The sequence below is a fragment of the Electrona antarctica genome, assembly GCF_951216825.1.
Source record: "Electrona antarctica genome assembly, chromosome: 6".
Taxonomy (NCBI): domain Eukaryota; kingdom Metazoa; phylum Chordata; class Actinopteri; order Myctophiformes; family Myctophidae; genus Electrona; species Electrona antarctica.
This window is the reverse complement of record NC_136811.1, coordinates 14,110,096-14,131,825: the sequence shown is the minus strand read 5'-3', so window position 1 is coordinate 14,131,825 and position 21,730 is coordinate 14,110,096. Positions and strand designations below refer to the sequence as shown.

Below are 21,730 nucleotides of genomic sequence, written 5' to 3'. Positions count from 1 at the left end.
CATCTGTTACTGTGGTTCCTCTCTTTCCATCTCTCTCCCTCTCTCTCTCTCCACCACTGACCACCAGTGTCCCTGTTCATCCTTAAGTTTATGGTAGACAAAACAGGAAAGGGCGCACACCAGTGTTGGTGAGGTGCTGGCCTAAGGCAGTAAACAAGGAAAAATAAGAAAGAGGCCACACACTCGTAGCCACAATGCTGTATATTTATTGACAAGAATCAAACGTTTCGACCTAGGTCTTCTTCAGGGAGTAAACCAGCGGACAGAGGACAAACACACACTTATAGGGGAGCAACAACAGGTGGACTCCATAGGGGGTGTGGTCGTCATCAGGAAAAAACAATCATTGTGATTGGGAAGCCATATTGAGGCAGGTAACCATGCATAATGCCAAATATAAACAGAATATGTTAACATTCAATGCACAAGATGCGTTTACTGTTTAGCTACAGTATAATGCGCAATAATGTAAAGTAGTGTCTCAGCGCACTTTGACCCCCATCCCACAAGGAAATTACAAATGTGGTGCCTGTGCCCTGTGCAACAGCACTGTGAAATGCACAAGTTTCAAGCACCCACATTCAGGTAAAAGCATTCCCATTAAAAGTATCATCACATGTACTACACAAGGGGTGATATATATAATCTATTGTCCTTGTGGCAAATATTATGTGGGCAAAACCACACATGCCCTTAAGACCCGTATTAGTGAGCCATTAGATGTAAATATCTTTCTTCTCCTGTTGCTGCACTTTATAGAGGCTGGCCATCATATCTCTGCTCTTATTATATTAAGGCATCGAAAAGGTCCCTGCCAACAGAAGAGGGGGTGATCATGACAAAGCACTGCTGAAGAGAGAATCCTACTGGATATCAACCCGTTACCCTCAACACCCTTGCCCTAGCTCTGGTCCATAGCCTTCTACTGCTTCAGTATAAGGCTATGGGTCTTTCAGTTTTAAAGCTCACATCGAAATCAGACCAGCCTCTCCTCTTTTGTGGAAATCTCACGAACGTTTGACCTACTCACCAATACAAAGATGGGTTGTGTCAATAGAAAGCCTACTTTCCTTAGTGGACGCACTCTGAGCCCCCCACCACACGTATAAACTGTACTTTTTGGCCAGAAATGGATTTTTTTTCACCGGAGGAAAAATATTCTCTATGAGGCAGTTCTCTGGGCAATATCGGTAGAGGGCGCAGCGGAGTAACTAAAAGTATTTTTTTTCCGGTGGAAACAAAATCCCCTTTTGGCCAAAAAGTACAGTTTATACGTGTGGTGGGGGGCTCAGAGTGCGTCCACTAAGGAAAGTAGGCTTTCTAATGACACAACCCGCCTTTGTTTTGGTGAGTAGCAAAAACTTTCTTTTTATTTACGCTAAAGAGGAGAGGCTGGTCTGCATTCATGCGAGCGGCGGAAGTTGAGAGTAACATAGCTCTAAATTAAACGCATTTAGAGCTATGGATCAGAGCTACCCTTGCCCCTAACGGCCTTAACATTTTAACAGTTTTCCTGTGACAGCTGGTAGAGCTTAAAGTTTGCATACCTTCTTTTCAAACCCATTTCCCTCTACCTGTGTCCTCCAGTGTTACTGCAAATTTAATTCTTGTTGACTCTGTACAAAATATGGGTTCTATTTATGATATTGAAATGTATCTTCTTGCCACTTGAATTGTAATTAGTATGGTCTATAATATAACAGACCCTCCTCAGGTGCCCTATCAATTCAGCCTTCTCTCTTTCAGGAGTTTGACCAAACCACTTAATTTATTTACATTTCATAGTGTTTTGAGTGTTTTCTCTGTAAAACTTTTATATTCTGTCTCCCCAGCTTTTCTAGATGATTTCTAAAATGTATTAAATTTCTGACTTAAAATGTATTTATTATTGCACATTATAGCTAAACAGTAAACACATCTTGTGCATTGGATTCTTGTCAATAAATATACAGCATCGTGGCTACGATCTTATTTTTTCATCCATTCCATCCATTCTACCTCACACCTCATCCTACGTCCATAACTCAAACTTTACCCCCAGTGTGCAGGGCTTCATGTCATTAACCACTCTTAAGCCCCAACAGTATATACTTACACTCCGCCGACACTGTGCAAACACAAATCCGCCGTCGACTGAGTTAAGTTTAAATGTTTACTCCACAGCATATGTAGGCTACAGAGTCAAGGTTTATTTAGTCACAACTATTTATTTACATTATTATGTACATAAAAAAAAACCTGAAGGAAGGTAACAAAGGCGTGTGGATGAAGTTAAGAAAAGAGGGAAGTACAGTATAGAGAGCACAGGAATGGTCAAAAATAAAAAGTAGTCAACCCCAGGCTTGAGATTTACAATAATGTAGAATCAGTTTGCCATCGCTGCCAAAACACTGCAAGAAAGACAAGGAGAGAAGGATATCAGTTATTTTACAATGCACACCTGGCTGTCACATCAGTAAGGCCTGCTGAATCCTATCCTAAACTGAGAGAAAGTGATCAGTATTTGACATTAAGTATTGAACTTCAGTAACTACAGATGGAGAACAGTGGTTTAGTTTAGCCACTCAGTGTGGTCCCTGGAGCTTTCTTTGAGCAAGAAATTAGTTTCAAATGGAGCTGCTCCTTTATCCTGCCATCTGCTGGCCAACTATCCACAAGACTGCCCTGAAGTACTGTATGGTAAACACAAACTTGGGGATAAAGAAACTAAACTGTCTGTATATTATTCACACATTTCTCCACTCAATATTGAGGTGGCCCTTAAGTTACCACTGTAAGAAATGGAATAATGTGGATCTCCAAATCCACATGAGAACGGCAAAGCTCCATGTGTATCTCAGAGTTCATGTGGCCAGACTTCTATGATTAAAAAACGAATCCTGCTGCGTAGTCGGAAAGTGTGCTTTTGTGTGCTTTTCAACCAAGTTTCATGTTGTTGGTAAAGAAAGTAAAAGATGAGTGTTAATGTTTTTTCATTTGCTGCTTTCTTTCGTTTTAGCGATTTTTGACAGAGGGGCGGGAGCATTCGAACATGGGGCTAAATATGGATTTATTTTTACATAAACTTTTTTTTACTTATTACATCTGGCCTCAAAAGATCACTGGGAATCACAGTATGGGAGCCCCTAGTACCTCCCTCTTCACATATGACTCCAAATTTGGGCAATGTTTCAGCCCAATCTGAGCCTGATTGCCTTGATTCCCCTCCCCTTGAAACATTATCATCAGGTATTTCATATATAGTCATAAAAGGTTATAGTTGCTAAAACAAATCTTTTTATGTAGACACACACACCCACCAGTTCATTAAGTATACCTGGATTTCACTTTAGTTCAAGACTAACATATCCCACATACCACATGGATGTGACAGGACAAAGTGACATACTCACGTCAAAAAGAACTCCAACTTCTTGATCAGGTGAGGGAGCGAAGGACTGGTTCACATAAATAAACTGAAAGAGAGGAAGCGACTATATGATTCTGAATAGAATGTACTACTTTTATGTGATTAATTCTGGAGTTTGTTCAGGAACCATTCTTTTTCTTTGTACAGTTTTTGTAGCATGGATCTACTGTATGGTGTCTTGTGATTATTTTGTGAAAGCAATACCCATCAAGAAATCAAATAAATCTCCTCTGTCGGGTGGAAACCTCATGACTAAAACAGTTGTTTTTCTGGTTTCAAATTGACAAATAGCAAAAGTAGAAGAACAACAAGCTCAAAACAGTTTGAGCTTGCAGATCTGTTTGTGTGATGCTGTATGATCACATAAGGCATTAAATATGGAGGTAAATGGTGCACTTATAACCACTTTACATAGATTATAGATTGTGCATTACATTCACCGACACATGGTGGCTCATCAGAAAGGGTTCAGTGTCTTGCTCAAGGAGTCAAAGGACACTTCGACTCTTAACTTAAAATAAAGAGGATTCTGCCTGACGGCAACAACATCATTGTTTAGTAGGGATTCAGGTCTGAACCGAGTCCTCACCAGTTGCTCGCTGGCATCCAGTTTGAGGAAGCGAGAGATGAACTGGGACAGAGACTGAACTGTCCTCCCCTTCTCCATGGCCCATTTCTTGGTCTTCATGATGGGAGTGTCTCCCACCGCCTTCAACAGCACGTCAACTGAAGAGACAGGAAGACAGTGTATCATGTGCAATTGTTAGTCTCGTGTAGCTAGACAACTATTCCACTTCCTCTCCGAATGCTATATAGTCTGGAACTACAGCTCTCGAAATCCGAGTAAGAAAGCTGCCATTTCCGTTCACGAAAATATATTTTAAAATATCTTTAGAGCTTATTTTTTTATTTCCTTTTCTGCTAAGCAACAAGCTATATATGCTTAGATGATTTATATTTATATTAGGATAAATGTGCACGACTGTAAAGACTAAACGGAAGTGGCGAGGAGGCTCCACTTCCGCTTTAAAGTTTACTCATGACAGCTCTTCCGTTGCTCCAGACTGGATGATGAAAGCATTTGGAAATTGCGAGAGGCAACAGTCTGGTATGCAATTGTGCACACACAAGCACACGTCTGTTCTTAGCCAGTTATTAAAATACATTATCCAGTATTTTAGTCCTACATTTAGAATGTACATTAATTTATGACACTTATTATGTGCCTTGAATAATAGACTCAGTCAGTTGCTAATGTGTGCTCTGCTCTTATTTTTTACTGTGTGCCTGTCTCATATGTCCAGACCATGTTAATAAAGGAATCAGACTCAATCCATATGATATCTTGTTGACTTCTTTATTCTCATTGCATGTTTAAAAGGAAGTTTAAAGATGTTGCTCCTGCAAATGTAAACTTCTGCAACTCAAAAGAAACATGGCAGTATAAAGAGGGCGTAGGCTGCTGTTGTTGACAGGGTATATATAGCTCCTCTGGAATCTCAAACTGATAACTAATCCAAGCATCCAACCCTACTCTTATTTATATCACATGATGAACTACAAGAAGAGACTAAAGTGTAGAAGGATGAATATCACTCAGCATTAGCCTTTCATGTTTTCACATACAAAACCGTAAACGTTAGGCACCACACTGTAAGGGGGTGTTGCCTTATTCCAGGAAGTATGTAGATTGCTGGTAATTCATTGGCTGCTTAAGAAATGTCTCCCCATTCCATTGGCTACAACACCCCTCAATACTGTCTACGTCATAGTATGCGGAAGTAGCATAGTGCAGCAGTTTTCATAAACAGATCTGTCTTAACAGTCTGAATTCTAATGAGCATTCAAACATTTTTTAAACATTTATAGTTTCTTACTTTTTTTCTTTTCATCACTTGTGGAATCGTCCGGTGGAGCCTGTGGGGCAGAAGGCTCCTCTTTCTGTGCTTCTGTCGGGGACTCTGCGTCAGACATCTTCACATCAGCTTCTGCACTGGAATTGGAGTGTTGCCAGATTGTGTGAGAGAAGTAAGCAACCAGCTCTATGAAAACAAGTCCTGATTGTAGATCAGCTATTTTCAAATTTCAAATAACCTAAAAAGTGACAAATGTGGAATATTTTTGAAACGTTTGTAACAAAATATTTTATATGTAGGGACCGGGTCCTTGGAAAAATGTGGGGGTCCTTGACATTGAAATGTGCTGCAGGTTTAAAGTTAAACAACCTAAACAAGCCCAAATAAGCAACTACACTTTAGAAACATTAAGTGAAAAATACTAAAGAACAGGACTGTTTCAAGGCTAGGATTAGGACCCATGAACGACCCACCGCAGTGGTGTCCGATTAGAACACGTAATTGGAAAGAATGGTCTTAATGAAGCTAGCTAAAGGTATCTGGGTTGTAATACCTGGGAGTGTAGGAGAAATATGGTACTAAGGTATCTGGGTTGTAAGGTCAGATACCTTGGCTCGTATGGCTTGATGATCCAGATCTTCTACTGAAGGTCAAAGGTCTTGATGTTGAAAGTGGAGTTTGAAGAGGTCTGTACTGTGTCTTGTAGAGTGATGCAGTCCTGGGGAGCGTTGTTTGTTCGATATTAAAGGTCTTGACAGTAGATTCTGAAGATTTATAGTTGGAGATACCTGGGTGCGTTGTTAATTGGAATCTGTTAAACTAGGGGAGGTCTGCTCCTTTTATACAATTCCGCGGAACTAGTCGAGACATCCATGTGAGGTCACTCAGAGTGATGTGTCTGTCGTCTTCTCTAACACACAGAGCGTGTTTTCGGATTTTTAGCTGCGTTTCTCCATCGAAACCGATGGAGCCTTTCCAGGTGGAAAGGCTTCATAACAGGTGACTTAGATTAAAAAAAAAACAATTTACAAGCAACTTTACAGAAAAAGAAGCTGAAAGTCGCTTATAATAAGCAGACAGGGCAACAATGACTGGAATCGTTTTCAGGTTGCAGATCCGGTGTAGAGCCCGCCTACTAGTACTAAAACATGTTCCGTTTCGGGTTTGTTGTGCTGCAGTGTTATTGTTCTGACCAAGATACAATTTATGAATCTGGCTAATTTCCTCAAGCAGATATTGGAATAATTTGTTTGGTGTGTCCGATATGTTTTATTCTAAGCGACTGACTGGCGCGGCTGTGGTTTTCGATTGTGCATTTGTGTGGTAGCGGGGGACAATACACTGCTGCACACACCGGACACGGGGTTTTCAGAGTAGGCGGGCGCTAGATCACACCGATCACACCAGTAGAGAAAATAAGAGATACTATTGGTTTATGGCAAATATCAATCACAAAGACGTTTTTACAGATTGGTTTAACAAATGTCTGGGGTGTGTTTACCGTGGAAGCCAACCACTGGTCGTCAGTGGTCGAGGGTCGAACTGAGCAACTTGTGTGTGAGAGGTTGTGGACGGTGGAGGTGGACTGCTGGACTGGTCAGTTACAGTTTGTGGTGGCTTAGCCTTTCATAAATAATACGCATGCATTACAAAAGGTTCAGATTGAGACACAGGTTGACTGTTTTGTTTATTAGTTGACATCGCCGATGGTTTGTTTTGTATCAATAAACGCATGGCATGCACGTAAGCTGTCAATCAATCTGCAACAGCAGTGAGCAGTGACAGGACATTCACCTTTTCACCTGTTTTCAAGGGTCGTCACATGTTCAGTAGAGATCGATACACTTTCACCTGCAAGTTGAAGTGGCACCCAGTCCTCTCATCAGACAGACCACCCAGGTGACAGCAAGTACGTTCAGTTGGCGTTTTGATCTTTCAGTTCAGTAAAGTTATTGCATCTAAAATCTAATTAAAACGAAACATAATATTGTTAATTGCACTGGGCAATGCATTGATTATATTGATATTTTGATACGAAATGTGGTTTTAATGGCTGCTTTACAGTAAAGTGATTTTCTAAACTTACTGAGATGTTCTATTTATTTGCCTTATTTAACCGACTACATTTAACAAACGTCTCAAATATTTAATGACTGATTGAATACTTGATTTGTTATTTTCCACAATAATTATGATGGCAGAAGACAGAATCCAGGGCCTTACCTGTAAGGAACACCAATGAGATAGGACAGTGTTCATGTGGCCAACTACTTGAATATCTTCTTTACAAACATATCAACAACTCTGGTTAACAAACTGCCCTCCCACTCTGGGCTCTTTGGTGTAGAGCACATTACAACCTTCTACAAAAACCTAGGTGTTTGTAAAGACGATTTTAAACTAGTTATGGTAACAACTGATGAGGTAATTAAGAAACTGAGTGCCCTCCAACCCCACAAGGCCACAGGACATGACAACATTCCCTCCAAATTTCTCAGAGACTCAGCCATCTCTATAGCTCCAATCATCACCCACATAGTAAACCTCTCCATCAAACAGGGACAGGTCCCCCAAGATTTCAAACTGGCCAAAGTAACCCCCTTGCACAAGAAAGGGAGTAAATTAGACCCCGGCAACTACCGCCCTATTTCTATTCTTAGTTCCATCTCGAAAGTGATGGAAAAAATAGTCTATGAACAGGTTGAAAAGTATCTTGCCACTAATAAATTATTGTACGAGTTCCAATCTGGCTTCAGAACATCCCACTCCACTGACACATGCCTCCTCTATTTGAGCGACCACATCAAACAAGAGGTGGACGCTGGCAAATACTGCGGCATGGTCATGCTGGACCTCCAAAAGGCTTTTGACACCGTGAACCACTCCATACTGGTTAACAAGCTAAAAGCAATTGGTTTCGATAGCACATCAGTGAGCTGGATGCAATCCTACCTGGAGGGGAGAGAACAGATGGTGGAAGTGAACGGAACACTGTCCCCCCCCCTCCCAGTGAGCTGTGGCGTTCCACAAGGAAGCATACTAGGGCCTCTACTGTTCCTAATATATGTAAACGACATGACTTCAGCCTGTGACTGCAACTTATTCCTGTTCGCAGATGACTCAGCACTGCTGGTCTCGGACAGGGACAAACTGCAGGTTGAAAATGCCCTCAGCTCTGAACTCGGTAGAATCTGCACCTGGCTCGCTGATAACAAACTATCTTTACACCTGGGAAAAACTGAATCCATTCTCTTTGGCTCTATTAGTAATCTCAGCAAGGCAAATGGCTTCTTGGTTAGAGTGGGTGACAATGTTATCACACGTAAAGATGAAATTACCTACCTAGGTTCCATCCTGGAGGCTAATCTTTCCGGTGATAAAATGGCCACCAACGTAATCAAAAAAGTCAACCATAGAACAAGATTCCTCTACAGGATCTCCTCACTGGTCAACAAAAACACCTTGAAGACCTTAACAGGAGCCCTTGTACAGGGTTTCTTTGACTATGCATGCACCTCCTGGTACCACAGCACCTCAAAGGCCCTTAAAACCAGGCTCCAGACTTCCCAAAACAAACTGGTCAGGCTCCTACTTGATCTAGCCCCCCGAACCCACCTCACCCCTGCCCACTTCGACAGGCTGGAATGGCTTAGGGTCGACGACAGAGTACAGCATCTTGCAATGGGTCTGGTCCACAAGATTCGATACACCACCAAGATACCCATGTACCTGTCTAGATACTTCCTTAATGTTAACGAAGTCCACACCCACAACACCAGAGGGAGTGCAACGAACCATGTACAACCCAGATTCGGCACAAACAAGGGACTAAATTCTTTTCGCTCCTATGCCACTAAAATGTGGAACGCCCTACCAACTGTCATTAAGACATGCGAATCCCTTGACTCTTTCAAAACCGCTCTCAAAGGGCACCTACGGACGGCTGCAATTCGAAACTGGCCCCTGTAAAATCGGAATCCCTCAAACACGAACGCAATGACAACACAAGAGACGGTCGCGGCCACACAGCCAACTCAAGGTATGGCCACTGAGCCAACTTGGGGACCCAACGCAAGGACAACACAAGAGATGGTCACGGCCACACAGCCAACTCAAGGTACGGCCACGGAGCCGACTTGGGGACCCAACGCAGCTCCTCCAAGGAAAACAAACAATTTAACGGAGCTGAACGTGAATCCCCCCCCCCCGCCCCCCCCTTTTTTTCCCCTCACTGTATATTTTTCTTTTCCCTTTTTACCTCCTTTTTGATGAATTCTTTTTTGATGAATTCCTGTTCTGTCTATAGAAGTGTCTATTTGTACGTCTCTAAATGTTTTGATGATTTGAACATGGTGGACCCTGTTGGAAACAAGTGTAATGCTTAATTGGGTCGTCCACTCACAGTTAACAGCCTTTGTATTGAGTTTGTGCTTGAAATGTACTGTAATTCTGCAAACTGTTAATAAATTCTTCAATCAATCAATCAATCAAGTGATTGTGTTTGTTCCAGTGGCTGGCATCGGCAGGCTCTCCACTAAAGGCTCAGTGCTGCTGCTATGTGACATGCAGGAGAAGTTCAGACCCAACATCTTCCAGTTCACCAACATCGTCAGCAATGCTGCCAGGTTGCTCCAGGTAAAATGAAGCACACACACACACACACACACACACACACACACACACACACACACACACACACACACACACACACACACACACACACACGGGAGTATAAGATTACATTTGAGATTAAGTTACAAAAAAGTACAATATTTAAGTTTTCCTTTGTTGTAATTTGACTAAATATATTTTTTCTTTGTGTTGCACCATGTTTCAAAAAGCTTTATATCCTGTATGTGGATATATAACATGCGATAACGATGCAATGTGACATAGCTCTGTTTACTTAATGCTGTACCCCCTCCAACTGTATATACTGTTTTATTAAATATTTTTTATTTTATATTGTATTATATTTTGACACTTGCTTTGGCAAGTGTAAACGTTTTCTCATGCCAATAAAGCACCCTTTGAATTGAATTGAATAGATTTTTCACTGAACCGAAACGGCAACATTTAAAAATGTAAATCCTTCATGCTCATACTTCTCCCTTGCTTGCTTGGATGACCAGAGATTGTCATCAATTAAATCATGTAAACTTTTCTTCCCCGCCTACAGGCCAGTCGTGCTTTGGCCATCCCAGCCATTCTAACAGAACAGTACCCTAAGGGCCTGGGCCCCACGGTACCTGAGCTAGGAGCAGGGGACCTGAAGGCCCACGCTAAGACCAGGTTCACCATGATGATAGAGGACGTGGAGAAGGAGCTGGCGGCCCTGGGCAACCCCAAACAGGCCATCCTGTGTGGAATAGAGGCCCAGGCCTGCATAGCGGTGAGATCCCACCCTCATGTCTCATATGTCGCTGTTTTAGCATGACACCTTTTTTGTATGAATCTAACTAATTAATTCAGAATTCTGAAAAACAGAATTTTATCGTGTCAATTTGTAGACACGTTGCGTCTCGATTTATCCATAGAATAATCCCTGAGAAGATAATGCTGGTGATCTGAGAGTTGAACCTTATTTCACAGAGTTGAGGAGGCTGTGTGGAGACAGAGCATCGGAAATGTTTAACTTATATTGAGGTTAGTGTTTGAGTGGTGGAACAAGACGCCCCTCCTCCTGACCTCTGTTCCATTGTGCTTAATTCAGTGCACCACCTTTGACCTGCTGGAGAAGGGAATAGAGGTTCACATTGTGGCTGACGCCATCTCCTCCAGAAGGTATATAATCATTCATATTTCTTCTGTACTATAAGTTGTATAAATTGTATTAGTATATTATGCAGGGGTTATCGTTTTTTTTAGACTGTATTAGTAAATAGATAGATAGATAGTGTTGCACCATGTTTTTCAGTTGAAAATAAAAGGATACATTTTTAGTAAGTGGCACGGTCTTATTGCAAATAAATATAAATGTATTATATTATTTGGTTGCTATTGATTTGGAACTAGATAATTATGATACACTTTATATTTATATAAGTTCATTTCAAAACAAGGTTACAAAGTGCTTTGTAACTTGAGATAAGATAAATAATAAATACATGTAATAGAATTAGGGCTGTAACGATTATGACATTTTACTCGACGATTGATTCATTGTCGCTCAAATAATTGTGATTATTTAATTGTGTTTGTCGTTGAACTTTGGAACGTTATGAATAAAAATTACATTTCTGTTTTGGCTTTTAGACTTCGTAAACGAAAGGAGCACAGGGAAGATAATGACAAATAACCTACATAATGTGATGATAACCTTATCCATAGTTTATATGAATAGTGAAAACAGGTTTTGAGCTTGAAGATCAGCTATTTCCACAGTTTTTCAACGTGGAAATGATTACGACGATTATACAAAAAGCAAATTTGAGATTATCTCAAATGATGAACGTGTGATGTTCTTCCATGTGTGCAGCCAGACGGATCGTCTGTTCGCCTTGTCCAGGCTGAAGCAGAGTGGAGCGTTCCTCACCACTACGGAGGCTGTGCTGCTGCAGCTGGTTCAAGACGCCAAGCACCCCAACTTCAAGGAGGTGCTTAAACCCGGCCTATTCGTACTAGCACTGCTGTTTGGTTCTTAACCATAATGAACCCCAGCATCCCTGTTTGTGGGGCGAACATGTGAATATTATTGTCATATTTGGTGATATTGATGTACTGTATATTATTATTATATGAATATTGTATAGGTACAAATTGTAACACAATGTAATTCTGTCACCCAAAGGTAGATAAAGATGCTTCCTAGTAAAGATCACAATACCTTGCCAAATAATGATTATAATCTTTTAGCCGTAGTCCTGCAAGCTTACACGCCACAGCAGTTTGCTTGTTCATTAACCACTTACTGTATGCGATACTTTGTCGTGTGAGGAATCGTGAAAGCTATTTAGCTATTTTTGAGAACATTTTTTTTATCATGTGTAAATATTCACCTACTGTATAATGACCCCAAAACATGGACACCAGGTTGAAAGTGATCAAGCCAGGTGTCTGCTAAGTGAAAGCGAAATAATATGCATATGCAATATGCTTACTAATGTGTGGTATTAACTCTGTGACAGATCCAGAAGCTGCTGACTCATCCGTCTCCTGACACGGGCCTGACAACCTTCTTCAGCTCGCTGTAGTGAGAGAGAGAGACCACCACCACCACCCCCCCATTCTGTTATTCCATTTGCCATACACAAAGTCAGTACACACTGTCTGTACAACTAGAGCAATAAAATTATGCTGCTATTTGAAGTCTTGCCCCTTGTTCTTATTTGACCATTCATTGGCGATGGCTGAACTTGGCAGTATCACTACTCACGGTGCCATGTAAGGTATAATCTCTCATGTGGTTAGACCCTCCACCACCCTGCGTCATCAATCGCAGTGGGGGCAACGTCTGAATTAGAAGTCGAATCGGTATGTCTGGGCTATAAAATTAAAGATTATGTTCATGTATTAGATTGGACATGGTTAATGCTGAAATGCTTATACCATAACTATTAGTGAATCCATTTTATTTTAACCTTTAATCTGGTAGATTATGTTAATACATTGATGGTTGGAGGTGATCTACCTCTTCTATAGACAATAAATCCTCTGTCCTAATGGGCTTGTTGTATTAGCTCAGCCACATGGGGGACCCGGGTTCGAATCATGGGTAGCAGATGAAAGTTACGTATTGCAGATTTAAGTTTAGGCATGAAGTAAAACAAAATGGTTACGGTGTCAGGATAAGGATCTGAGAGGGTGGGAGTTAACAGTTCTATGTGGGTTCGTATCAGGTTGTTTCTCAACCTGTTTCATATTTAAATTCTGGACCGTGTTCCTCTGTATTGCTGGTATGTTGGTTATGTTTGCAGGCCAGCAGCAGCGAGGGGGGAGGGAGTTTCAGGAACTTCTCCCTCAGAAAATAAGAGGGGTGTGTCCACAACCCCTGGAGGCGGGGGCAGTGAGGGGTGATGTCATAGAGGGGGAGGAGTGGGTGACGTTATGGGACAGGCAGGGAGGAGGAGAGTGAGACAGACGGGGAGAGAGGGAGGGGAAGAGAGAGAGAGAAAAAGGAAGCAGTCCTGCGATAAGTTTTCCTTCATGTTAATCCCAAAGTAAAACAAACTTTGTGAAAGCGAAAGCATGGTAGGAGGCCCGAGGCGGTTCCACACACTGGGAAGCAGACGAACTTGAAGGTGGACAAAGACCAGCGAAGGAGAGCAGTTTGGAGACGACAGCCGTGCAACATCTGATGACAACATCAAATATTAACACAGTTTGAGGCCTCCGGCCTGGAGTGAGTGACTTGCAGAGAGAGAGGTAAGGCCAACGACTCCCGTCTTCCTCAGAAACGATGAGCGCATAGCCTTGCGGTGCAATTACGCACAACCTTGAATATTCAGACACACATACGTACACTGACACTTTGTTCTAACGTCTTCTCCTGTGAATGGAATGTTTCAAGTGCAGCGCAAAGTCTCTTTGAGGGTTGAGGCACACAGGCTTGTAAACAACGCTGGCTGGGGTTACACCAACAGAGCGGCTGTCAGTGTTACATTACAGGCACAAAAGGAGACTGACAGATTGGGGGATCCTACTATAGAAATGTAACCCTGGGTCTCTACAGACCGTGTCCTGAGGAAAGAAGTGTTGAACTTGTGGTGCCACCTCTGACTTCCCCTAGGCCCCCCCGCACAGAGAGGACAACATGTCTTCTGAACTGGACTCCAGTTTGACCAGCATAGACTGGCTGCCACAGCTGGGAATCAGCAGCCTTCGTTCGGGGAAAGAGAGGGGGGGAGGAGGAGAGCGAGACAAGAAGAAGGACAGAGGGAGGGAGAGAGCAGAGTTCCTGCCCTCCGTTCCGGCCCCGTCTCCCTCAAACTCCAAAGGGAAGCCTCCCCACAGCTATGCCACCCTCATCGCCATGGCCATAGCCTCTGCCCCTGAGAGGAAGTTGAGCCTGAACGACATCTACACCTGGATCAGCGACGCCTTCTCCTACTACAGCCGAGCAGGCCGTGGGTGGAAGGTGGGCTCATCACACCTGTACAACATTCCTTATGCGTAGTTCCTTATGCATAGGAAAATTACAGAAAAGTAACAGGCTTCTGCGTAGCTGTTCAAATAATTAATATTAGGAATGAGTTCATGACATTTTGTGTGTACTAGTAAATGCTTAAAGTTTGTTTTGTTCTGTTTTCTCAAAAATAGATATCTTTGACATGGACGCCTTGCTAGCGTCCATGTCAGTGTGAGAGCTGACATGTAACTTAAATCTTCATGTCCCCAACAGAACTCTATCCGACACAACTTGTCGCTCAACAAATGTTTCCGTAAAGTTCCTCGCCCACAGAGTGATCCCGGCAAGGTGAAAATATTATGCTGAATTTATCATGAATGTACAAATGTATTTAGTCGCTGACTGGTAAACATAACATGACATGAAGCTGAAAAGTAGTTGTATTTGCAGGGTTCCTATTGGACAATGGATGGACCGGCAGAGGCCAGTCAAGTAAGGGCTTCCAAACGTCCCTATCCAGAAGACTCGGAGGAAGGACAGAATGTATGTCTTTAAGCTCAATTCACTCACTCATTCCTCAACCTAAATGTTACTTAACCACATGAACCCTAGCATCCCTATTCAGGGGAAAACATTCTGTGAAAATAGCAGATCTACAAGCTCACAGTGCATTGCAATGGGTTAACACAGTAACATCAAAATGATAAATACAGATAAGCAGAAAAATAGTGTTTGCCATAGTGCTGCTCTCATGGCCGGGTCTCTGTTGAAGAAGAGATCCACTGCTGGTCATTAGGACTGTAACTGATGCTGCTAATGAAATACAATCAAATTAAATTGAGATGATTACGTTTGATATATTGTGATGAAAAGCAGAAATTAGTTTAGTTACGGTCCTAAATTTAGAGCTGGTTTGACAGAGTTCATAGATGGCTGCTGTTCCTCTTGGCAACTGTTCAGTTTGAAATCACAACGGTTACTCTAAGTTAACCACATGAACCATAACGATCCCTAGTATGGGCATGTAATAAGAACACAGGGCTTAAAGTTCTCAGTCCTGGGGACGGATTTCAGTCCTGAGGATTTTATAGGGGTTATTTAATGAGATCAGTGCAGATTTGCAAAAAAACTTTTTCAGTCTTGGGATTTCTTTTTTGGCTTTAGGCCTTGAGAACACTATGGCCCACATTGCATCACAACGTGTTGTCAGCTTGTACAATGGCAATTTTTGGTTTAGAGGGAAAAACAACTAACTAAGTACAGAACCGTGGGGGAAACAACAAAGTATAGGTTTTAGGTGGTTAAATAATAGTGTGTCGGCCCATTTCTCCTTTCATGATTCATCAGGTGCCAGTGACACATGCAGAGAGAGGCCTTTCTCCCCTACAGTCACATCCAGCATCTCAGTATGACCCCCATCCTAGGGGAATGTCACCGGGGGCCCTCCATCAACACTATGACCCCCATCCTAGGGCACTGTCGCTGGGGGCCCTCCAGCAACAATCCCCCCATCATGTCTGCCTGTCTCCTCCTCCGTGCAAGGTACACCCTCTGATCTATTCGAATTAATGTGTTCATATATGAACGTGTCCTTTACAGTATGTTTTTTGGGTATATCTTTGTGGCCGTGTCCTACCCGTCTGTAAACGTCCGTTACGAACCGTGGAGTGAAACGTTGACAAGACATTGTGATTGCGTGGGGGAAAAAGTGGGATGATAACTTGGCATCCACTGCTCCTAGGAGGCGGGGGACAAATTCTACGTATGTGCAAATGTACTAGTAGCAAATACCCGAGCAGCAGCAACACAATCTAATTGGCGGAGACACCATCTTTCACCTCATCCCTTATTTTTATGTCGTGGCTATGTAAGAGGCCTGTCTATCTGTCATTCATTGTACTCAACTGCATTTAAAAACAAAGGTAAAGTGTTTTGCTAGCTCTGTCTTGTTGCTATGATGACAACCATGCTAAGTACCTGTATTACATGTCTACAATTACCTTCTACACCATTGAACCCGCATCAACATAAGTGGAAACCTTCAGTACGGGGACATGCCTAGCCTTGTTGTGGGGATCATATATTGGGATTTATTCATTACTGCAAAACCCCTCCAATATAGAGCACCCCAAGTCTGGCGTCAATATCGTTAAGAGGGCGCTAAGTCCACGGGTTCATGTACTTTTTATTGTCTCCACCAGGCCGAAGGCATGGGGAGAGAGTATGTTTTGCACTCTGTCCGTGTGTGTGTGTCCCCGTCCGTCCGTGTGTGTGTGTGTGTGTGTTTGTGTGTGTGTGTGTGTGTGTGTCCGTCCGTCCGTCTGTGTACAGCTAATCTCCGGCACCGTTAACCCTGTCGAGGCCAAATTCCATTGATTCTTTCTTTCTTTGTGTCTTGCAACAGAGATCGCCCTACACACCGTACTCACCGTACACACCGTACGCAGGCCCTGTTATGCCCAGCGCTCATCCGTCCATCAATCTCACTCCTCCCCATCATCTTCCGCTCCCTGCAACCCTTCAATACCTTCACCCTGTGCCTACCATCACTGTCGCCTCCCCTCTTCCTCCGACTCCTCATCATCATCTTCCTCCTCAGTCCAGCTTTCCCACGTCTGTCGCTTCTCTGGCCGTTTCGTCCCAGCCCTCCACCGACCCCCCGAGCCGCTTCACCTTCGATGAGCTCAACATGCCGGACCTGTATGCCTCCTTCAAATCCTTTTTCAAGACCATGCGAGAGAGGGGGGGCTCTCAATGTAAGTCCCTTTCTGTGTGTTGTGTCGTGTGCATAAGGATATTCTGTCTGCTTTGAGTACACTTTCCTCCTCTTCCCTGTTTGTAATGTAATGTGAGAATGTATTAGAGAAATAAAGGTCAGATGCTAATCTTTGGTATTGTGCTCAGTTTGGGACATGCTGGTACCTGACTGTTATCCGTCTATGGTTCAGTCCCGGCCTGATTGGTGATCAAATTACTGTGTAATTACTGTGTAATTTGATCACCAACTCTGCAAATCCATACACCATATCCAACTCTGAAACCATTTTCCTCTTTCCTCATTTCACTTTCTTGCAACATGGGTTGATACTGCAATATAAATGTAGTATACAGTATTTATATTTATGATATATATATATAAAACTTTTGTTTTTTGTTGCAGCGGATGTGATTCCACAGGGGGCACTGACCAATGAAATTACCCCTCTGCACACCCCCACCCTGTTACCCATGTCCCCTCACCCCCCACCTGTCCTAAGTACCCCAGCACAACATCCAGCCCCTACTGAGACAGAGCGCCCTCCTCAGTACAGTGAGTGTCATAGTTATTGACATGTACAGTATAACCTATATTTATAACTAACTAGGCTGATGGCACAATGCAGCACAATGCTGCTTAGCGCCCAGCGCATCTGTCGCGCATGCCTTTGTGTTCTGCGTCTTCTAGATACCAAATGATCATGCGCCGATTTTGCACATGGGTGTGTGTTCGTCTTCAAATTAGGTGTGGTCTGGCGCGATCACGGCGGCGCAATGCTATTTTCCCCACAGACTGCACTCCAAGCTATAAGAAAAAGTTGAGCGGTGATGATCTAAAAATCTATTATTTTCTTACACATGTGTAATGATTAACTGTTCCACCTTGGCTTAGTCCATAGAGTACTGTCCCTTTCCTGTGCAGCAAACGTGGTAAATGGAGTGAATCTAATACTGAGTATGTATGAATGAAAATGGACGAAAATGAGCCATGAAGCACAACGTTGAACTTGACGTTTGATGTCCCTCCTGTAGCATTACCAGCTGACTGGTTCAGTAACACAGACTCACTGAAGGAGAGCATCCGGATTGCCAGCAACCTGGACTGGGCCAACATAGACCTGTCCAGTTACCCAGGTCAGTCACTGTTACAGTGTATGTCATCTCGTGTCCATTATGGGGACAGTCTCATTCCTAAATCACATGAAACCATTCTAATGACCACATGAACCTCTAGCATCCTTATTCTGGGGCGCACATCCTGAGAAAATAGCAGAGTAGTGCATGCGTTGCGAGCTTGTAGATCGACTAGTTTCTGTTCAATTATTTGTTGTAGACTCGACTCGGTTAAAAGAAGGGGGGCTAGTATAGAGCCCTGGGGGACCCCGGTCAATTACGAATTGTAGCTTTCAGGCAGAGTTTTTGAGTGGTGAAACCACTCCAAGGAACAGCAATGTCCGTGTTAACCTATGTATGTAACTATGAGTACCAGTAGGGGAAAAAGTGGGCAGGGGGGGAGGGGAGTTGCACCACTCAGTTCACACGGGTGTGATTTTTTAAATATCCACTGCTCATGTGTGTCACCTATCCGCCTGTAAACATTTTACAACTGTTAACGTTTTATTTCTTCTGCTTCAAGACCTGCTGGCAAGCATGCGCCAGGCCGAGGTCTGTGATTGGGCGCTGGAGCCGGCCGTGTTCACCTCCCTGTGTGATTCGCTGAACCGCTTCTTCACTCAGAAGGGTATGATTGGTCCATCCTCCGGGAACAACTCCCCATTGGCCCTCCCGGGACTGGGCTTCCATTCCTCAGGGTCCGCTCCCCCTACCCTGGCCAGCCTCACACACCCCTCACCGCTGTCCTACCCATCCACCGTCCACAACTCCAATGGAGCTCAGCAGCAACCAGGGTTCAGAAGGAGCCCATACTCCCAGGGAGGAGTCGGCCTCCAGAGGCCTCAGATAACACAGCCTGGACACACCACAGGTAGGACCTACACTACTGTGACCCTCAGCCCGGGCCCACCGGTGGGCCATGGGCAGCAGTGGCTCAGGAGGTAGAGTGGACCCTTGGGAACCGGAAGGTTCCCATTTCGATCCCGGTCTGCCCCAGAGCTACTGCCGAAGTGTCCTTGAGACACTGAACAGCTAATTGGTATAGAGGGTATGCACATGCATACCCAACCTGCTACCAATGAGCAGGTTGGTGCCTTGCATGGTTTCGTACATCAGTGTATGCGGTCAGGCTTAGGCTTGGCTCAGGGACGCCCCTGCCATGCATAGTCCGCCATGGCTCCGTTGGAGGTGCGACAAAGAAAGCAGGAAGACCATCCTTCTGTATGAAATGTGAATGGGTGAATGTAATGCACCTTGGATAAAGGCGTTATATAAATGCACCATTTACCATTTCTGAAGATATTGGAAATAATTGGCAAAACATACTTAGACTAATCGATTTGGACTTTTTCTGTGTCAATTCGTTGATGTATTTAAAAAAAAATGAATTAAAAAAATATATATAATTATTAATTGTTGCAGCCCTAAAATAAATGATTAATTTGCTCAAAAATGTCCTTTCCTCTTCTATTTTCTCTCCCCTCTCTTGTCAGCTGGGATCCCACCCCAGCAGCCCAGACAACGCCCTCCTCTCAAACACCTGCACAGCAACAGCGAGGAGATCCAGGACGACTTTGACTGGGATTCACTGATTGGCTAACAGCGGCCGAGGGGGCCGGCCTACACCAGTGGTTCTCAAACCTTAGAATGCATCCATTTGGTTCCTAACTATCAATTCCCTAGCTATAAGGACCCCCTGGAACTCCCTCAAGGTTCCCTGGGGGTCCCCAGACCTGACTTTGAGAACCACTGTCCTACAGAAATAACCATGCGGGACGTTCCATTCAAGAAGTCGACCGTCGCCACACAGACCCTACCAATCCGCTTTGTCAACTAACTTTCTGTTTTCTGAGGATCAATCCTCAACTGTAATTTTACCACAGTGACACTTGATGAAAACTGCCACGTTACACTAAAAGTCAATGCATCAGCTGCCTTGCCGTTGTGCCTTTTGAAGCTCTGCTCTGATGGTGTCAGCTATTATACATTATGTATGACTGAATGCTGTAGTAGTATCATTTCTGGTATTTGTGTATTTGAGGGCGAGGTGAAGGGGCATTTCACCAATGGGGAAAAGAACGTATTTTCTTCTGCACATAATCTCACACATAGAAGTACAGTATGCCTGAAGCTACACACTACCATGTAGCACCGACACTAGGGTTGGGCAATATGTCGATATTGTGATATATTGTCTGGGATTTGGGGGGTCGTAATGCTGTGATTTGGCATAAATGTTGAACTTAAATCTTATTTTATGATTTTAGACATTAAAAAAAAAAAAAAGGTTTAGAAAAAGAAATTTGATATTTTCGTCACAATACAATATTATCGTCACAATGTCAAGGTATTTGGCCAAAAGCAATGTGATAATTTTGTCCATATAGCCCAGCCCCAACTGTCGCATTTGCCTCGATACAAAATATAGACACTAAACAAAATACCACTTCAGCCATGTAAAGTTGCTACACCAATAGTTGACAATTTCTTTTTTTTACAGAAATAGCAGATCATGGAGTCTTTCAATACTTCCCGGAAGTTAGCAGCAAACACTAGCAGTGCAGTGGTAGAGCTGGAGCAGAATAGATGTTTGTGATGCACTTTTAATAAGGCCTTCTGTGCCACAAGGCACAAGGTGGATATGCAATACAGATGCACTTTGAAAATGTAACACATTTAAATGAATCGGATATATATACAGTATTATCATCACGCCTGGAATCATGTTAACATGCCAGTACATATACTGTACTGAATTGCTGTTGATGTTCAAGCATTTCAGACTTTAGTTGTCAGTCACGACTCTCTTTACATGGCTCTGGGCCCAAAGAGGGATTGCCTACTGCTCTGTATGTCATTTCTATCAACGCATTACATCCAACTACAAACGGAACAGAAAATCTCTCTTGGAGAATCACTGAGGGTAGTGAAGTATGGTTCACACGTGTTATGGGTGAAATGCTCCATTAAAAGCATGTTTTTAAGCATCTTCGGTAGAAATCTGCTCTGTTCCGTTCTTTGGTAGTGTTATTTTGCAGAGGCTTTGTTTATGCTCATTCTTGTTCATTCACAAGAGACAATAAACTGTACAAATTATGTGTTTGGTTCTTTGGTCTTTCTCTGAGGTTCGGTGAATGTGTCACTTGTTTGATGTTTACATCAAACACGGAATGCGCAAAAAGGACTGGGGCTACTAGGGTTGACTCATGGGCTTCAGTTGTGCATGGGGTAGTTTGTGACAGACAAAAAATTACAACCGAGTATCACGGTCAGTATGATGTCTGCATCATGGTCAGTATGTCTGTACGGTACGTCAGCAACATCATGGTCAGTATGTCAGTATCATGGTCAGTATGTCAGCATGGTCAGTATTATGTCTATCATGGTCAGTATGTCAGTATCATGTCAGCATCATGGTCAGTATCATGTCAGCATCATGGTCAGTATCATGTCAGCATCATGGTCAGTATGATGTCTGTACAGTACGTCAGCATCATGGTCAGTATCTCAGCATGTCAGTATCATGGT

At 43.1% G+C, this 21,730-nt stretch overlaps 3 protein-coding genes across 10 annotated transcripts; 2 read left to right on the top strand and 1 right to left on the bottom strand.

The window, feature by feature from the left end:
* Positions 1-2,181: 2,181 nt before the first annotated feature.
* atg12 (ATG12 autophagy related 12 homolog) lies at positions 2,182-6,041 on the bottom strand. Of its 2 annotated transcripts, XM_079503048.1 has the most exons (5): positions 5,874-6,041; positions 5,287-5,402; positions 3,999-4,135; positions 3,393-3,455; positions 2,182-2,390 (listed from the first exon to the last, which is right to left on the bottom strand). In XM_079503048.1, exons 2-5 carry the CDS (start codon positions 5,381-5,383, stop codon positions 2,331-2,333), a joined length of 357 nt encoding a protein of 118 aa, XP_079359174.1. In that variant the 5' UTR covers positions 5,384-5,402; positions 5,874-6,041; the 3' UTR covers positions 2,182-2,330. The 2 variants fall into 2 exon arrangements, with proteins under 2 accessions (XP_079359174.1, XP_079359173.1); XM_079503047.1 differs by lacking the exon at positions 5,874-6,041 and having other exon boundaries at positions 5,287-5,437.
* Positions 5,302-12,573, top strand: isoc2 (isochorismatase domain containing 2). 5 transcript variants are annotated; one of them, XM_079503041.1, is made up of 8 exons: positions 5,861-5,951; positions 6,735-6,853; positions 7,079-7,174; positions 9,776-9,900; positions 10,445-10,657; positions 10,979-11,049; positions 11,744-11,861; positions 12,393-12,573. In XM_079503041.1, coding segments are annotated over exons 3-8 (594 nt in total). In that variant the 5' UTR covers positions 5,861-5,951; positions 6,735-6,853; positions 7,079-7,173; the 3' UTR covers positions 12,459-12,573. The 5 variants fall into 5 exon arrangements, with proteins under 5 accessions (XP_079359168.1, XP_079359167.1, XP_079359165.1 ...); XM_079503039.1 differs by having other exon boundaries at positions 5,862-5,951; positions 6,735-6,861; XM_079503042.1 differs by lacking the exons at positions 5,861-5,951; positions 6,735-6,853 and adding an exon at positions 5,302-5,437.
* A 946-nt stretch (positions 12,574-13,519) lies between these two features.
* Positions 13,520-21,289, top strand: foxj2 (forkhead box J2). Of its 3 annotated transcripts, XM_079504671.1 has the most exons (10): positions 13,520-13,629; positions 13,994-14,341; positions 14,606-14,680; positions 14,783-14,875; positions 15,680-15,874; positions 16,737-17,088; positions 17,493-17,642; positions 18,122-18,223; positions 18,726-19,073; positions 19,696-21,289. In XM_079504671.1, exons 2-10 carry the CDS (start codon positions 14,018-14,020, stop codon positions 19,800-19,802), a joined length of 1,746 nt encoding a protein of 581 aa, XP_079360797.1. In that variant the 5' UTR covers positions 13,520-13,629; positions 13,994-14,017; the 3' UTR covers positions 19,803-21,289. The 3 variants fall into 3 exon arrangements, with proteins under 3 accessions (XP_079360797.1, XP_079360798.1, XP_079360796.1); XM_079504672.1 differs by lacking the exon at positions 13,520-13,629 and having other exon boundaries at positions 13,632-14,341; positions 16,932-17,088; XM_079504670.1 differs by lacking the exon at positions 13,520-13,629 and having other exon boundaries at positions 13,632-14,341.
* Positions 21,290-21,730: the final 441 nt, after the last annotated feature.

Excerpts from the sequence above, each read along its gene's own strand:
- atg12 (XM_079503048.1), bottom strand. The coding sequence starts at position 5,383 with ATGTCTGACGCAGAGTCCCCGACAGAAGCACAGAAAGAGGAGCCTTCT. Across the intron at positions 4,136-5,286 it reads AAGTGATGAAAAGAAAAAAA|TTGACGTGCTGTTGAAGGCG; the intron begins GTAAGAAACTAT and ends CTGTCTCTTCAG. Across the intron at positions 3,456-3,998 it reads TGGATGCCAGCGAGCAACTG|TTTATTTATGTGAACCAGTC; the intron begins GTGAGGACTCGG and ends CCTCTCTTTCAG.
- foxj2 (XM_079504671.1), top strand. The coding sequence starts at position 14,018 with ATGTCTTCTGAACTGGACTCCAGTTTGACCAGCATAGACTGGCTGCCA. Across the intron at positions 15,875-16,736 it reads TGTCTCCTCCTCCGTGCAAG|AGATCGCCCTACACACCGTA; the intron begins GTACACCCTCTG and ends GTCTTGCAACAG. Across the intron at positions 17,643-18,121 it reads AGAGCGCCCTCCTCAGTACA|CATTACCAGCTGACTGGTTC; the intron begins GTGAGTGTCATA and ends TCCCTCCTGTAG.
- isoc2 (XM_079503042.1), top strand. Across the intron at positions 10,658-10,978 it reads AGGCCCAGGCCTGCATAGCG|TGCACCACCTTTGACCTGCT; the intron begins GTGAGATCCCAC and ends TGCTTAATTCAG. Across the intron at positions 11,862-12,392 it reads AGCACCCCAACTTCAAGGAG|ATCCAGAAGCTGCTGACTCA; the intron begins GTGCTTAAACCC and ends ACTCTGTGACAG.